The sequence below is a fragment of the Sturnira hondurensis genome, unplaced genomic scaffold, assembly GCF_014824575.4.
Source record: "Sturnira hondurensis isolate 20B ecotype Veracruz unplaced genomic scaffold, ASM1482457v3 Scaffold0014432, whole genome shotgun sequence".
Lineage (NCBI taxonomy): Eukaryota > Metazoa > Chordata > Mammalia > Chiroptera > Phyllostomidae > Sturnira > Sturnira hondurensis.
In genome coordinates, this window is record NW_028087063.1 from 947,864 (window position 1) to 962,861 (window position 14,998).

The following is a 14,998-nucleotide window of genomic DNA, read 5'->3' on the forward strand; positions in this document are numbered from 1 at the left end:
AGTGTGGTGAAGACATTCACTGCTTCTGAACATATGGTCTGGTGCGTGTATGGTGGGGCTCTGGCCAGGATAAAGCTAAACATGGTATCTAGGGTGTTTCCTCCTGAACAAAAGTAAACATAAACCAAACCTTTATATATTTGTACCTTTATCAGGACAGTTTAGTAATAGTAACGGATTAAAAACTTATGAATGCTACCAGTAATTTGCCCTTTACTTTGAAAAAAGAGAGAGAATCTGGCCTGTCACTAGGGATTCTAGCTGTAACCCCATTAAATTGCCAGTCTGCTTGGGCTGCTGATAGCCTTGTTAATTGCATTTTCTCTACAGCAGTCTTCACGTCTTTCTTCTTAGTACAGCCACTTGAAGACTTCAGCAACACCCAGAGACGCCATCTGATTATCTGAGTCTTCTGTGCTGCCTTCTTCTCAGCTTTGGACCCTGCTGAAATCTGAGAAGGCATGCAAAAAGCAGAGTTGCAATTTAGTTTCCAGTTAAAATTTCTACTCTTTCTCTCTCCAGGGAAGTGGGGCCCCTGGTCCAGATTCTGTAATCTGGTTTTGTAGAGCAAGTTGAATTTGACTCTTTTATCTTTGGGTGATGGATATATATTTGCATAATTCCAAGCTAAGAAGGTATCCAAGGCAAATGACTGCTGCTGATTTGGTTAGTGCGAATAGGCTACAAGAGAGCGTGTGCAAGCAGCACACAGAGGCTCTGGAAGGACATGGAGTTGTCTTGACTCAAAAAAAAAAAAAAGACCTGAACCACCTGAATTGCTGACAATGTATAGGTTAATTTTTTTGCATCAAAATTGACTGTTTCTTTTCTGCTTTTTACCCACTTTTGTTCAATTAAGTAGTAATTAAAGCCAAAAGCCTGTAGGTACTGGTGATGTAAGCATGCAAAATAGAAAAATAAGCATGGAATAAATAGTTGATGAATGAAAAGATACAGAGATTTAAAAGGCCACCCTAGAAAAGAGTAAATGTATTTTGTAGAGATAAACATAACTGGAAGAAAGACTCAGTGAGAAAAGTCATATGAAAAATACTAGTGAAAAACAGTAAAATAAGTGGTGAACTGACTATGAGGATAAAAATAACAATGCCATTCTTCATTGTTAAGGAGAAGAATTGATTTTGGCCCACTAGGTGATATGTTATTTTTCTTGTTTTAGGCTTGTGCTGATACACATAATCTTTTATTTGTTCCCTCCACAATCAAATGGTGAATCTATTATTTTACAGCTTCTGAAAACCCTGCCCCACCCCTGCACAGGGACAAGACAATATTCCTAAGCGCGAAACTATCTCTTGTTCTCGAGGTCCTTACATTGTAGTGGAAGAGAAAGTCAGTAGGGACCAGTGCAGGGTGTGTATAAACCAGGTGATCGAGAAAAGGGCACTAGTACCTATTTGCTTCAGTCATGTTTGACTCGGGAGTCAAGTCCTGGGGAAGACATTGCTCCACGTTTGGAGGATTTAAATGCAGTGATTGTCCTCATTAACACTTCACAACAACCAAATAAATGAATTTACCAATAACTAAAAAGGAATCCATCCTCTGTATTTAGCTTAGGAAAATTGAGGGGAAAAAAAGATTTCCCATGAGTAAAATCCTATATAAATATGTACTTAGATATGATGCTCTCTCAGATAAAGGAATTAACCTCTGTAGTAAAGAACAATGTCATGATTTACAAAGAAGAACTAAATTCATTAGTTTATTAAGGGAAAATGTGTTAATAATTGATTATTTTGAGATAAGCACTATCCTGGCAAAATATTAAATAACCTGAGCATCTATTGTAAATAGATGAGTTTAGTCAGTTTACTTACTAGAAGTTACAACGGCAGCATAAACAGGAACCCAGTTACAGGTTCTCTGCCTGTTTTCCTCTCCACTGCAGACGTGACCTGGGAGTGGTCCCCGTCTGCGGCCCCTCACAGACCCTCGAACAGCAGACAGCAGGGGGGCCACACTTCTCCAGCTTCACTCAGCATTACTCTTCCCCAGGTTTCTCATCTCTTTCCATTTCTAAGTCCATATTCTTTCTTTTCCAGACAGAGGAATCCCCTTATATCAATGGCAGGTATTATAGTAAAATTATCATTTCCCCTGAAGAGAATGTTACATTAACTTGCACAGCAGAAAACCAGCTGGAGAGAACAGTAAACTCCATGAATGTCTCTGCTAGTGAGTATTTCATTTCTGGCATTAAAAAAGTAAGAAAATTTGAAGTTATTCTTCATTAGTTTAAAGTCTTCAATTCCGTCTTCCTATACTACATCATGGTGAGTTTTATTTATTTTGCAGTTGATATCATCATCATAAGGTACTTTTTTTTATTATTTCTAGTGTCCATTCTTGTACAGTCTGTGTTCTGACAGCTTAATCATCTCATGTTTTATGGGTCAAAGACCTTAACTTACACAGGAATATTTCCCAAGAGCAACAGAGGATATGAGCTGAGTCGCTATTATTTATTCTAGTTTGTGTTCAGAATACAAATAACTCAAAGATGTTCTTAAAGGATTTCTGTGACAGTTTTAATTTTGGCAAAATTTTAATTACCTTTAATTTATGACTTTGCATTTCAATGCCTTCTGGCATTTCTCCTACTGTTATTTTGTACAGGGATGCCAAGCGCTAAAAACCATTCAGCAAACTGGTTGTAAAACAAATGTTAGAATTCATGAAGTCTGGTCTAAAAATTGATGTTTTTGAATATCGTATTTGAATCATAGCTAAAAATCAGATAAATGGTATCATCTCAGACAATGTGGGGAAAAAAATCTGTCAATGGTGAAATCAGCCAGCCCATAAAAACTAAAAGCAGGTTCTTCTGAAAACAACTATAATTCATTTGAAATTATTCATCTTTAGTTCTGCCATTGTTCCCATTACTGTGTCAACCGTAAGCCAGGACCGGCCTGACATGCAGCCCAGTTGGAATACCGTTTGCGACATTAGAAGGGTAGGGATGTACTGAGGAGCAATTAGCTGGAGCTAGGAGAAAATAATTGTGTAAGGATAATGGTTCTTAACAGATTGTGACTGGACTATAAAAGTATGCTGAACTGACAAGAAAAGAACCAAACAAATTTAACTCTCAAACAGGAGCATTGAGTTCTCTGAATTTAATTCTGCAAGTATTGATTTATCCCACCTAGAAAGAGAACTTATCCTTTCTTTCTGAGCACAGGCCTCTCTTTTTATTTTAACCCATTGAACAGTGGTTTCCTAGACTTGGAAGTGGCTCGATCGGCATTTAATACAGCGGTTTTCCAATTTAGCGGGCCCCTCCAGAGTCCAGTTTTTATGAGGAAGGTCTGGGAATCTGCAGTTTAACAAATATCACTGGAGGTTCTGATTCAGGCCCCTGCGTAGAAGAATATCTATATAGTTTAATATTAGATAGTAAGGCATCTCATTAGGGATTCTTGAAATGATCCAGGTTCATGGCCCTGTCAGAGTTATTTAGAGGGTTTTGCAAACATCTCATATGTTGTCCCTTAATGCACAAAACATCCCAGTTGTAACCTGTAGCACCACCACTTGAAGAAGGGCCCTAGTGGTAAGTCCTGACACTGAAGAGGAAAATTACTTCTCTTCTATGGAAGCAGGAAAAATTGACAAAATGAGAGAAACACTACATTGTATATTTCATATGTGGCAACTTGTGTCTCTTTCAAAAAATTATTATTGAAAGGTGGTAGATTGTGGGGAATTTACTACAGATTTTAGATGAATACTATAGCTCATCAGTGGTAAAATTTTCTATGGTAGAGTAATGCCTTTGCTGTTTTAACCAATCTCCTTTCCTTAAGAAAAGATTAATTTCTTTGTAGGGAAGTTCACGCTCTATTACGTGTAAGTTTTTTCTACCCTTAGCTGTAGAATAGGTATTTTATCTTTGAGTATTATTACATCATACAATAGTAGTAAAGGTGACTTTCATTTATCAACAAATTTTGTTTTTAATTTCATATTAACATTTTTCATTTCAGTAAGTATTCCAGAACACGATGAGGCAGACGAGATAAGTGGTAGGTACTATGCTGCCGACCCTCCTTCCTTGACGACCAGCTCACGATTTATGAAATGTCACTGTTCGAGTAACTTTCTTAGCCCCCACAATTTTGACGTGAATTGAAATAGCAAATGAGACAAGATAGTAAGAATGCTAAAATTTTATCCTTTAAATTCGCAAGTTTGCATGTTACTAACATAGTGAAGCTTCGTCATTTTTAATAAGAAATAATAACTAGACTGACTTCTTTTCAGAAATCCTCGGCGTTCTCTATAATCGCATGGGCCTCTCTTCTTTGTTGTAGATGAAAACAGAGAGAAGGTGAATGACCAGGCGAAGCTGATTGTGGGAATCGTCGTGGGTCTCCTCCTTGCTGCCCTGGTCGCGGGTGTCGTCTACTGGCTGTACATGAAGAAATCAAAGTGAGTTGTGGGGAAAAGATCTTCACTCTTCACTGACTTCCTCTAGGAGAAATGCAGGGTCTAACTTCTGCTCAGTCTGGCTGGGCCTGTAATTTCTGTGACAGGAAAGACATGTTGCCCACACCAGGCGGCTCCTGTTTCGCTTTCAGCTCACAGTGATGGTGTTACCGACATCAGGGACATGGCTTGGGGTATGATTTCATGTGTCTTGCTGTTTTTCTCTGTCAGGCATTTGAATTCAAGTATGTAATTTTTTTCAGTGTCTGGGTGGACTCTTTAAAAGCGTATATTGCCTAAAAGTCAAGCATTCTACATCCTTTGCTGGAGGTTGGTAGAGATGAATTAAAAGCGGCTAGTACCTCCTGAAAGTCCGGCCAGGTGTGCTGCAACGGTCTAGCCGGCGGTGAGACCGCCAGTCAGTTAGAGTCATCTTGTCATCACCACTAGGTCATTTGGCTTCATAGAAGGATCTAATTCAGAGACAAATTCATCATTATTTTGTCTTGAATTTTAAAAAATTGATTAGATGAAGTACCAAGATTACTTTAAAAACGATTTAGATGGTGTAGAGATTTAAAACTATTAATCATAAAATAATGCAGATAGTATCAAACTTACAAATCATCTAACGGTTGTTTATAATGGGAATCCCATTAACTAATGGAGATTCTCAGCATGCACACACGCCTAGCGCCTGCTCCTCATCGCCCCAGCCCTGCCCCGTATTCAGATGTGGAGTTTCTCCCATTTCCGTAAGTGTTCCCATTCTGCGTTTAAGTTTGTGTGCATGTCCGCTCTCCCTCTGGGACGCAGTGGCTTCTGATAGGGGCACCTGACTGCGCAGTCTCGGGCAGTCCCCACCTTCACATGGCAACAAATGTGTTCTTTTTCTCAGTGAACATTTCACCTACCGCCGGCAGAGATGGAGTTTCTATCGTTTGCATTTTTAAAAGGTTGTATTGGTGGTTTTGCGGTATACCTGTCATTTCAAACACGAGTTTCAAATCCTTTTGTCCTATCAATGAAGACATTGTTTTTTCAAGGGGATGAATATTGCTGGTGGCGACTTTGGAATTCATTTTGTATTTTCTTGTTTTCTAATATAACCCCTCTTTAACAGCTCGGGTAACTTAACTGAAGAGAAAATCCAAAGGAAAAGCAGGCTCAGGATTCATGCAATTACCAGGATATCAACAGCTTTAGTGGGGCAGTATTCTAATGGGGCTGCCATCAGAGGGAGGCAGCAGCTCAGCAATTTTAAAGTCACATAATATGAGCATGTGTTGAGCTCTGCTTTGTTCTCATAACCGTCATTGAGGTAGACCCTATTATTATGCATGTTTTACATTAAAAAAAAAAACAAAGGCAGAGGATGGTTAAATGACTTGCATAGTTGGTAAGGAACAGAACCATATTTAATCTAAGACAATGGTGCTTTAGAAACTTTGTGTTTAATCGCCAGGCCTGACTTTGTCCCTTTTCTCATCACGTGAGGCAGAAATATCTTCCCATCCTGCATTGAGGTTTATGTTTGTGTTCACTCTCCCTTTGGGGTGCAGTCACTTCTGATAGGGGCACCTCACTGTGCAATCTTGGGCAGCCCCCACCCTCATGTGGCAACACATGTGTTCTTTTTCTCAATGCATGTCTTGCCTACAGCTTCATGTGGGTTTGTGTCCATGGTTCTGTGGAAAAGGTAGAAAACTGCCTGACCCATGAAAGTGAAAGGAAATGCTAAGAGTTGCCCAGAGGCAATATCTATCTTATAAAAATTCTCCATCTGTGTGTATAAGTTTCCTAATAATCAAAATCTTATCATCCTTCCTTTATAATTCATGATAAGGTACTGAAAAATCTAACATCTCAGGATCAAGGGTATTTCTATTTTATTTACTTAGGGTCTCTGATACACTCCTAAGTAATTTCATTTACTAAAAGAATGAAAATAAAATTTTCTCTTTTCTGAAATGGAGTTGAAAGATAAACAGCCATACTTTGCATTATGATCAAATGATTGTTAAATTCTTGGGGTATCCCCAACATCCTAACCCCCCTATTTTAATTGCCAGTGTCTCATCAGACACAATTTTCCTTCTATGAATAGAAGAAATTTATGTGTGTCTGTGTGTGTGTGTGTGGAGGGGTGTTACTTCATTGGTTGTTACTGTACAGTAACCCAAAATTAAAATCACAGATAAGTAAATGCTGGGCACTTGGCTTTGTTGTGCCTACAAAGGTTAATGGTTAAGACATCCTGAATTTCCTTTAAAGTATCTCATTAAATTAAGTGCATTTTCTTACCATCCAACATAAATATTCATTCAAATAACTGTCACTTAATGGAAAAGTGCACCAACTTCTGTAGACTTAACATTATTGGTAATCGAAGTAATAAACCACAATTCTCATCCCAAGCATCGAAGTGTTTTTCTTATGAATTTGTGGCACTCTTCAGATTTCCTAAGTGCTTTGCATTCCTGATTATTCTTAGCAAGTTATTCATTGCTAATGTCCTCTGAGATAAGCCAGCATTTTGGAAATATGAGTTAATGTTAATCCCTTTGTGCAGTTTTTCAATTTATAATATGAGCCTTTAAGTTCAGAATTGCTAAGGCCATTTTTGGTTTTCCTATGTTCTTTTTCTTTCTTTTCTTCTAGATCATTCCTTTAACTTTACAAATTTATGTAAGGGTTTGTTTCATTTCTACCTGTAGCTAATTCATCAGCATATTTCATGAATGTGAGAAATGTTTGATACAGATATGATTCAGACTTTCCCCTGGATACCTAAAGAAATACAGTCTTGTGTTTACCATCTTACAAAACAAAACCATCAATGACTGTAGTCACCCATTATTGTGAACAACTCTAAGCAACAATTAAGGGTCAAACATTTGACTTAGAAGTCTCAGTGATACAACTACCCAAGTGGTAAAGTTCTAGAAACATTCAGGGGAAGTTTTTTGTATTTAAAATTTTGTATTTTAAATTGGCAATTTAAAATCTCATTCAAGAGTGACGAGAAAAGCAAATCTTTTTTGCCCAAAGAAAATGTTAACATTTATTTGTTAACATACTTAGCAGCTACCCAGTCAGTGTGCGCCCCCCATTCCATTATTGTGACCTGTGTACTTTCTTTTTTTAAAGATTTTATTTATTTATCTTAGAGGGGAAGAGAAGGAGAGAGAGAGTGAAATACCAATGTATGGTTGCCTCTCGTGTGTCCCCTGCCAGGAACCGGGAACTGGCCTGCAACCTAGGCATGTGCCCCGACTGGGAATCGAACCGCGATCGTGTGGCTCACAGGCCCACGCTCAATCTGCTGAGCTACACCAGCCAGGGTGTGACCTGTGTACTTTTATATCTGTTTTAAATACAGAGTCCTGCAGCAAGAGGTGCTTAGCAATGGCTCTTAGCATTTTGAAATTATGTGTTTATAGCAGAGTGAGGACTCACTACTCCTCTGCTGCTTTGATTCTTATAGCTTCTCACTGGAAGATGTTTAAAATTGGAGACTTTTTTGATACTAAGAATGGATGACTCTGACATTTTCCATATATGTAGTGTCTCAACTAATAGTCCCAGGAAAAAGGCATTACTTTACTAGGCCCACTCCATGTCTGGTTGGTTAACAGGTAGGAGAACATTAAAAACTGAGAGATCATTGAAAATGTTTTAAATAATTTATTCCGTTTCTCTTCGTGCTGTCCTTGCACGTTGCTTTTTGCTCCGCGGGAAGTTAAATGTGACTACTGGAGTTCCAGGTCCTTTCCTGTATATCTTATAAATACAAGGACTAATGAAAAATTAAAAGAGCCAGAGATAAAGGAAAAAGGCAACATGATGTAGCCACAAACGTGTTCAAGGGGATATTAAAACCATAATTTCCAGGTTTGTTGCATTTAAGAGACCCCTGGCCACCATACTTCTTATCACTAAACCGGATGTAAATTTACAAGACATTTGTGATCTCAACATACACATTGTCTGAATATTGGAAACTTTCAGAGAGATTTACCTTTTCCAATTGTGGGACTCATGACGATTTTCGTGAGAATGAGTGGGTAATAGGTAGACAATCTGGAAATCTAAAATTCAAATATTCTCTGTTAGTTCTACCTTTGTACAATGCTATATTATTCCACTACCATCTCAGACAAAACATAAAAATGAAAAACAGTTCTAAATTGGTGAAGGACTAAAGAGGATTTGCCTATAACACTGAAATGTTAAGAAACAATGTTATGCCCTGGCTGGCGTAGCTCAGTGGATTGAGTGCAGGCTAGGAACCAAAGGGTTGCAGGTTTGATTCCCAGTCAGAGCACGTGCCTGGGTTGTGAGATAGGTCCCCAGTGGGGGCCACACGAGAGGCAACCACACATGGATGTTTCTCTCTCCTCTTTCACCCTATCCATTGTCTGGCAAACAGCCAGAGAAAGAAAATAAAGTGAGCTAAAAGGGAAATAAAATACTGTGGAAATGCTAGAGTCCCCATCCAGTCAGTCACAAAGTCACTGGCCACTCAAAGGGCAGAACCATCCATGCCTGTCCCCTCCCCTATGACATGTGACCCAAACTATTTCCAGAGGAAAGGGCTTGTATGGAAATACAATGTTTTCGATTGTTTAAATTTCTCTTAGCTATCTGTATGCATGCATTTTTTTTCATTTCAGGGCTTTGTTTAAATTAATGTTTTAAAGTAAAGGGAAGTCCTGCCGCCTGAGCACCTGCCGCAGACCAGGCTGTGGCCGCCCCAGCATCAGCCACCTTAAGAATAAATAAATGTGGGGATTCAGGAAAAAAAAAGAATGCATTTTAAGCCTTGATCCTGAGTACACACAGGTGGCATCCAGTTTTGTGCATATTCAGTATTTTTATATATTTTGGACCTCCCCATCTTTAAAAAGGATGTGCCCCATATTAATATTGGCCTAGATGAAAAGGCCATTTTCTATTTCCCCCTGAGGACAGCAGGATTTCCTCTTGATCTGGAGAGTTTCTTTGGAGAGTCAGAAATTCCAAGGACATAAACTTGAAAGTTGTAATAAGACAAACTATTTACTCCTCCTTTCCTTCTTTAGTCCCAGAAACAGCTGACAGAAATTGTCCTCCTGAGATGCAGGGATTACATAAAGCCCTTCCCTCCTCCTCTAACTAATTAATCTTAGCCCGAGAGGAAACTCACTCTGCTGCGAGCTGTGAACAGGGAAGAGAGAAAAATAACTCTTCTCCTGGGTGTGACCGTAATCACTGGTGCAGGCGTCAACAGCCAGCTTGCTGGAAGTGGCAGCCTCGCTCTGCCAGGGCTCCACGTCTGTCTAAATACCTGCAGTCCTGGGGTGCCCCAGCAGGGCTACACTCACCAACTAAAAATCACAACAAACTCCTCAAACTTGAAAATGCTAATGATTTCTTGTGCTGCCTCTGAATTTTCAAATTTGTTATACATGTAGCTACCTTTGGGAAACCTAAAGTTTTACTAACTCTTTCATGGGTGAATTGTTTTCAGTGGGATTGCTTTTGTTTTTCAAATACATAATTCTGTGATAGTGTTTCCGTATCTTTGCAAATGATGCTGCATCCCTAGTTTACAGTATATTGGTTATGCCTGCTACCCTGTGTCCCTCACTTTTGCTGCCTCCTCCACCCCCCACTAAACAGTCTTTTAATCGGGATATAATTGATATATAACACTAAGTTTAAGGTTTGATGTGTTGATTTGATACATGTATGTATTGAAATATGATTACCACGGTAGCATTAGCTAATATCTCCGTCAGGTCAGACAATCCTCACTTCTTATTTCGGTGAAAACACTGAAACTCAAGTCTCTCAGCAGCCGTGAGGTGGGAAGGCACACGTGGCAGGCGCCACCAATTGGTCCCCACCTCCTGGGAAGGATATCTCACAACAACTTCCTAATGTTGAGGGAAATCTCACCAAAAAAGTTAAAGAATATATATAAAGGTACATAAAGGTATATTTTATATACCTTTTAAAGAGGTATATAAAAGTAACTTGAACCCTTACTAGGCGCTTCATTTATGGAAATAACGGATGGGGAGTTGAGACCCACGTTAATGCCCTGCTGCTACTTCACAGACGTGAGGCCCGAGGGACGGCTCTAGGGGTCCCTTCAGTTTGGGGGACCCTGTCACCTGCTGGGGCTTTCATTTACATGTCACATTTATCCTCATACTGGCCCTGTGAGTAGATCCTTTTGTGTCCCCCCCCCGCCCCCGTTCATGGATGAGCAAGCGTGCTTGAGAGGAGGGACTTGTTCAAAGACTTTCCGCTCAGACTTGGTACCTGAGGATGAGAACCCAAGCCTGCTGACCTCTTCTCTCCGCCTCAGAGGTTAGACCAGACAGTCACCTCTGGGCTTACTCCTAGCATTAATTATTGTGGTTCTATGATTTAAATTTTTTCTTATATTTAAAGTTACCAAAAAGTCGACTGACAAAGAAAGTTTAAGACAAATAACCATAATAATTTGTATTTTTAAGCCCAAGCACTCGTTCTTCATAAATACCTGACCTTGTCCCTCCAATTAGTTGACTAAAAATATTTTGCTAAAGGTAATGATTTAAATAATTTGTTTTCTCTTTTAGTCATGAATGGATTTCTGATGTAGTTTTTTTCCCTTCCTCCAGCCAGATTTATTAAACATAACAAAATTCTATATACAAAGTCACCTGGACCCTTCCTGCAAAACAAGATTCTTTCTTACTAATACTTTGATACGTTAGTCTATAAAGTATCAAAAAACAATTCACCCTAAAATTAATACTCAAATACCCAAAGCACATTCAATGACTAGCCTAACTACTGAAACTTTACAGGTGTGTAAGGTCATTAACCTGGACAGGCCTGAGTCCCGGCATGCGCTGCTGGAGAACTGAAGGGAGACACCAAGAGGCCATTCTGTGCACTGCCACTGCGAGGCCATTGTGTGTCACCATGGGTCGCCAGGCTCCCACGCTCAGACTCTAGACACACCACAGGGGCATGGGTTTGTGGGGCTAGCACAGATACCAGCCGGGCATGCTCATCTGACAGGGTCCCACGGCAGCCCAGGTTGAGTCCTCGTGAATTTGTGCACAGGACTCCAACGATAGGTGGTTCTTCCTTGTGTCCGCCACGTGCTGCTCCAAAGCCGTCTCCATCCCGCCCGCTCTCTAACCTGGCCCAGGACAGTGCTGCGCGCCTCCTTCCCCAGCATCCAGCACGGGCCTCCGGCCCACTGGAGCTCTTTCACATCTCCGAATTTTTACGAAAGGACAATTATATAACTACAAGTTATAAAACTATGTTCATTTTTACCACATCAATCTCAAAGCCAAGCCCAAAGTAATCAGAATACATTTTAAAGGTTTTTCTCTGCTAGGGAGAGTGGACTTGCCATAACAAAAGTGAAGAAACCCATAATAAAATGCACATACATAGTATATACATGTACTCGGTGAATACCCCCTCCCCCACCAGCAACACTGTTTTCGTTTCTACTTGGTGCATTTCACAGTGGTTAACGCTGAGCATATTTGTAGGACTGTGTAACTCGCTGCATGGATACTGGAGCCAGACTGCTGGAGTTTCAGTCCTGCCTTTGCTACTTACTAGCTGTGTGACCACAGGAGAGTTCATTTCTCTTAATGGGAAATAGAGACATCCCAAGTCTACAATAATTCAATATCTCAGCGTCACTTAAAACAGTGCCTGGCACATGGAGGCTTTATCAGATTATTAGCAGTTATTACTTTTCAAAATTAGATTAAGAAAAGGGAGGGTTTTGCTTTTCATTTACCACTTATTATTTTGTTTTGTGAACTTTAAAATGAGAAATTTAATTAGTTTGGAGTTGCCTAACTCATATACAAGTATACTCTACAAACATGTTTCACGGTCCTCTTAGCCCCTGTTTTGTGATTTCAAAGTGTGGGCAGCGACAGTTCCCCCAGCACCGACCGACAAGCTGGAAAACAGGAGAACGGCCCCGGGCTGCACAGCTCCCTAGAGAAAGTTCTCATGGCTCTTCCTCTTGAATACTTCCTTTTTCTATTTGACACAACTTGATGCGATCACAGAAACTATTCTTCATCCCTAGATAAATAAAGCCACCTAGAAAGTAAATAAAATGGGAAATGGAAATGGTATGTAGTTTCTGATTACATCTTTTGTCTGTTTCTCTCAATGCCTAGCGATGGGGATCATGCTTCACTTTTTCTCTATACAAGGCAGGGCAGAAGTAGGCTTACAGTTGTGAGTACACAACACAAGTTTATTCTTGTGTTGTTATTGCTTAATTATTGTATTACCTTCCATATGAACAACTGTAAACCTGCTTTTGCCCCAGCCGGTATAATGTTTTTATAGCATGAAAGTCAGGTTTGCTTGCATTATATGTAGAATTACGTCTGCTTTGATCTAATCATTGTATATACCTTTGTGACCACGATATTTCAATCACGACACACAGCAGTCCATCACCTCAATAATTACCGTGGACTCCCTTCACGTCTAACCTCCCACCCCTGGTCTCAAAGGCAGCAACTGTGCTGACTGTTGTCACCAAGACTTGCCTGATCCTTAGCCTCATATAAATGGAATTATACAGGATATACTCCTTTTGTCTGATTTCTTTCATTTAACATAATGTTTCTGAGATACATGTATGAATGATTTTGTTTTTAATTGCTGAGTGGCATTCCATTGTTATATCACATTATTTTAATCCATTCTCTTGTTTATGGAAAATTTGCATAGTTCCCACTCAAGATATTATAAGTAATATGGCTAAAATCAACATTCTTATCCAAACATTTTGGTGGTTATATGTTTTTATTCTCTACTAGAAATGGAATTGGTAGGTCATAGGGTAGATATTTGTTCATGAAAAATTGCCAGACAACCTCCCAAAGCATTTGTCCTTTATGCGCTTCCCACCAGCCGAGCATGGGAGTTTCGGGTCCTCCTCACCCTTGCCTAAATTTGGTGTTGTCATTCTGCTCAATTTTAGTCATTCTAGGAGGTACGAAACGGTATCTGGTTTCGGTTTTAACTCACATTTCTCTGAGCTCTAATGACTTCAAGGTGCACGTACTTACCGGTTGTCTTCCTCTGTGCAGTGACCAACTCTTCTGCTGGAGATTTTATTTGTGTTTGTCCTTTTGTGATTGATTCATAAGAATCCTTTGCAAATGCCATAAAAGTCCTTTTTTATAAATAGATAGTGAATATTTTGTTCTAGTCTCTGGCTGGATTTTGTTTTAATGTTGTCTTTTGGTGAACAGAAGTTTTTCATTTTGATGAAAAAAATATTTATCAATATTTGATAAATATTATGATTCTTCCGCATCATAATGTTAACTGCTTTTTGTGTTCACTCTACAAAATCATTGCTTATCCCAAAGTGGCAAGTGTATTCTTTTTATGTCTTTTAAAAGAACTTTATAGTTTTAACTTCTATGTTTAAAAATATGACACATATGATTTTGTGTATGGTACAAGGTAAAGGTGGTATATTTGCTTGCTTGTTTTTTGCTTTTGTTGTACATATATTTATCCAGTCATTTCAGCATCATTTGCTAAAAAGACATTCTTTAACCTTGGCACATTTGTCATAATAACAATGATAATGTGATTCCTTCAGCTTTGATATTCTTCTCATGTTAGCAACCTTATTTCTTTGCATTTCCATGTAGATATTAGCAATTTGATCATTTCTACCAAAATTTAAAAACTTTAGAGATATGATTGCTTTGAATTTGTAGCTAAATTTATCTTAAAAATATTTAGTCTCCCAATCCATGAATGTCATATATTTCTCCATTTATTTTTTTCATTTTTCTTAACAATATTTTATAGCTTTTAATACATTTGACATCTTATAAAATTTATTCATTTTTATGTATTTTGCAGCTGTTATAAATGCAATTATTTTGACATTTTTATTTTCCAGTTTTTAATATATTTTATTGATTATACTATTACAGTTATCCCATTTTTTTCTCCCCTTTATTCCCCTCCACCCTGCACCTCCCCTCCCACCAGTATTTATCTCCCACTGAGTTCATATCTATGGGTTGTACATATAAGTTCTTTCACTTCTCCATTTCCAAAAAACAAAAAAAAGAAAAAAAGAATATTTTCCAGTTGTTATAGTAGTATATGAAATTATGATGAATTTTTCTTTTGAAATGCATACAGCCCTTTTTCTAAATTCATTTCTTAGTCCTGTTAGTTGTTTTTGGATTTCTTAAGATTTCTATGAAAACAACCATCTGCAACTAGAGATGCTTTTACCTTCTCTTCTGTTCTGTGTGCCTTTTCTTTCTTTTTCTTGCTTTACTGAACTCAAAGCGAGCCCCAACACAGTGTCGACTAGAATGTTGACAGCAGACATCCTCACACATTCCCAGTCTGAGAGGAGGGATGACTCAGGGTTTCCATTATGGATGATGTTAGCTGTGTGTTTTCCTACGTACCTTCCCAGAGTTGACCAGACTATGAGGTTGAGGGCACAGTCCTCCAGACTCTGCCA

General features: G+C 38.9%; 1 protein-coding gene and 1 pseudogene across 2 annotated transcripts in view; one reads left to right on the forward strand and one right to left on the reverse strand.

Moving 5' to 3' along the window:
* Positions 1 to 14,998, forward strand: part of ALCAM (activated leukocyte cell adhesion molecule) — a 209,992-nt gene that overhangs the window by 177,493 nt on the left and 17,501 nt on the right. The window contains exons 12-14 of one of the 2 annotated variants that reach the window (XM_037063331.1): positions 2,067 to 2,199; positions 4,014 to 4,052; positions 4,341 to 4,458. In XM_037063331.1, coding sequence (XP_036919226.1) covers positions 2,067 to 2,199; positions 4,014 to 4,052; positions 4,341 to 4,458 — 290 coding nt within the window. The remainder of the gene's footprint in view (positions 1 to 2,066; positions 2,200 to 4,013; positions 4,053 to 4,340; positions 4,459 to 14,998) is intronic. The other variant, XM_037063332.1, reaches the window with a different exon arrangement.
* Positions 11,260 to 11,624, reverse strand: LOC118999004 (ragulator complex protein LAMTOR5-like; annotated as a pseudogene).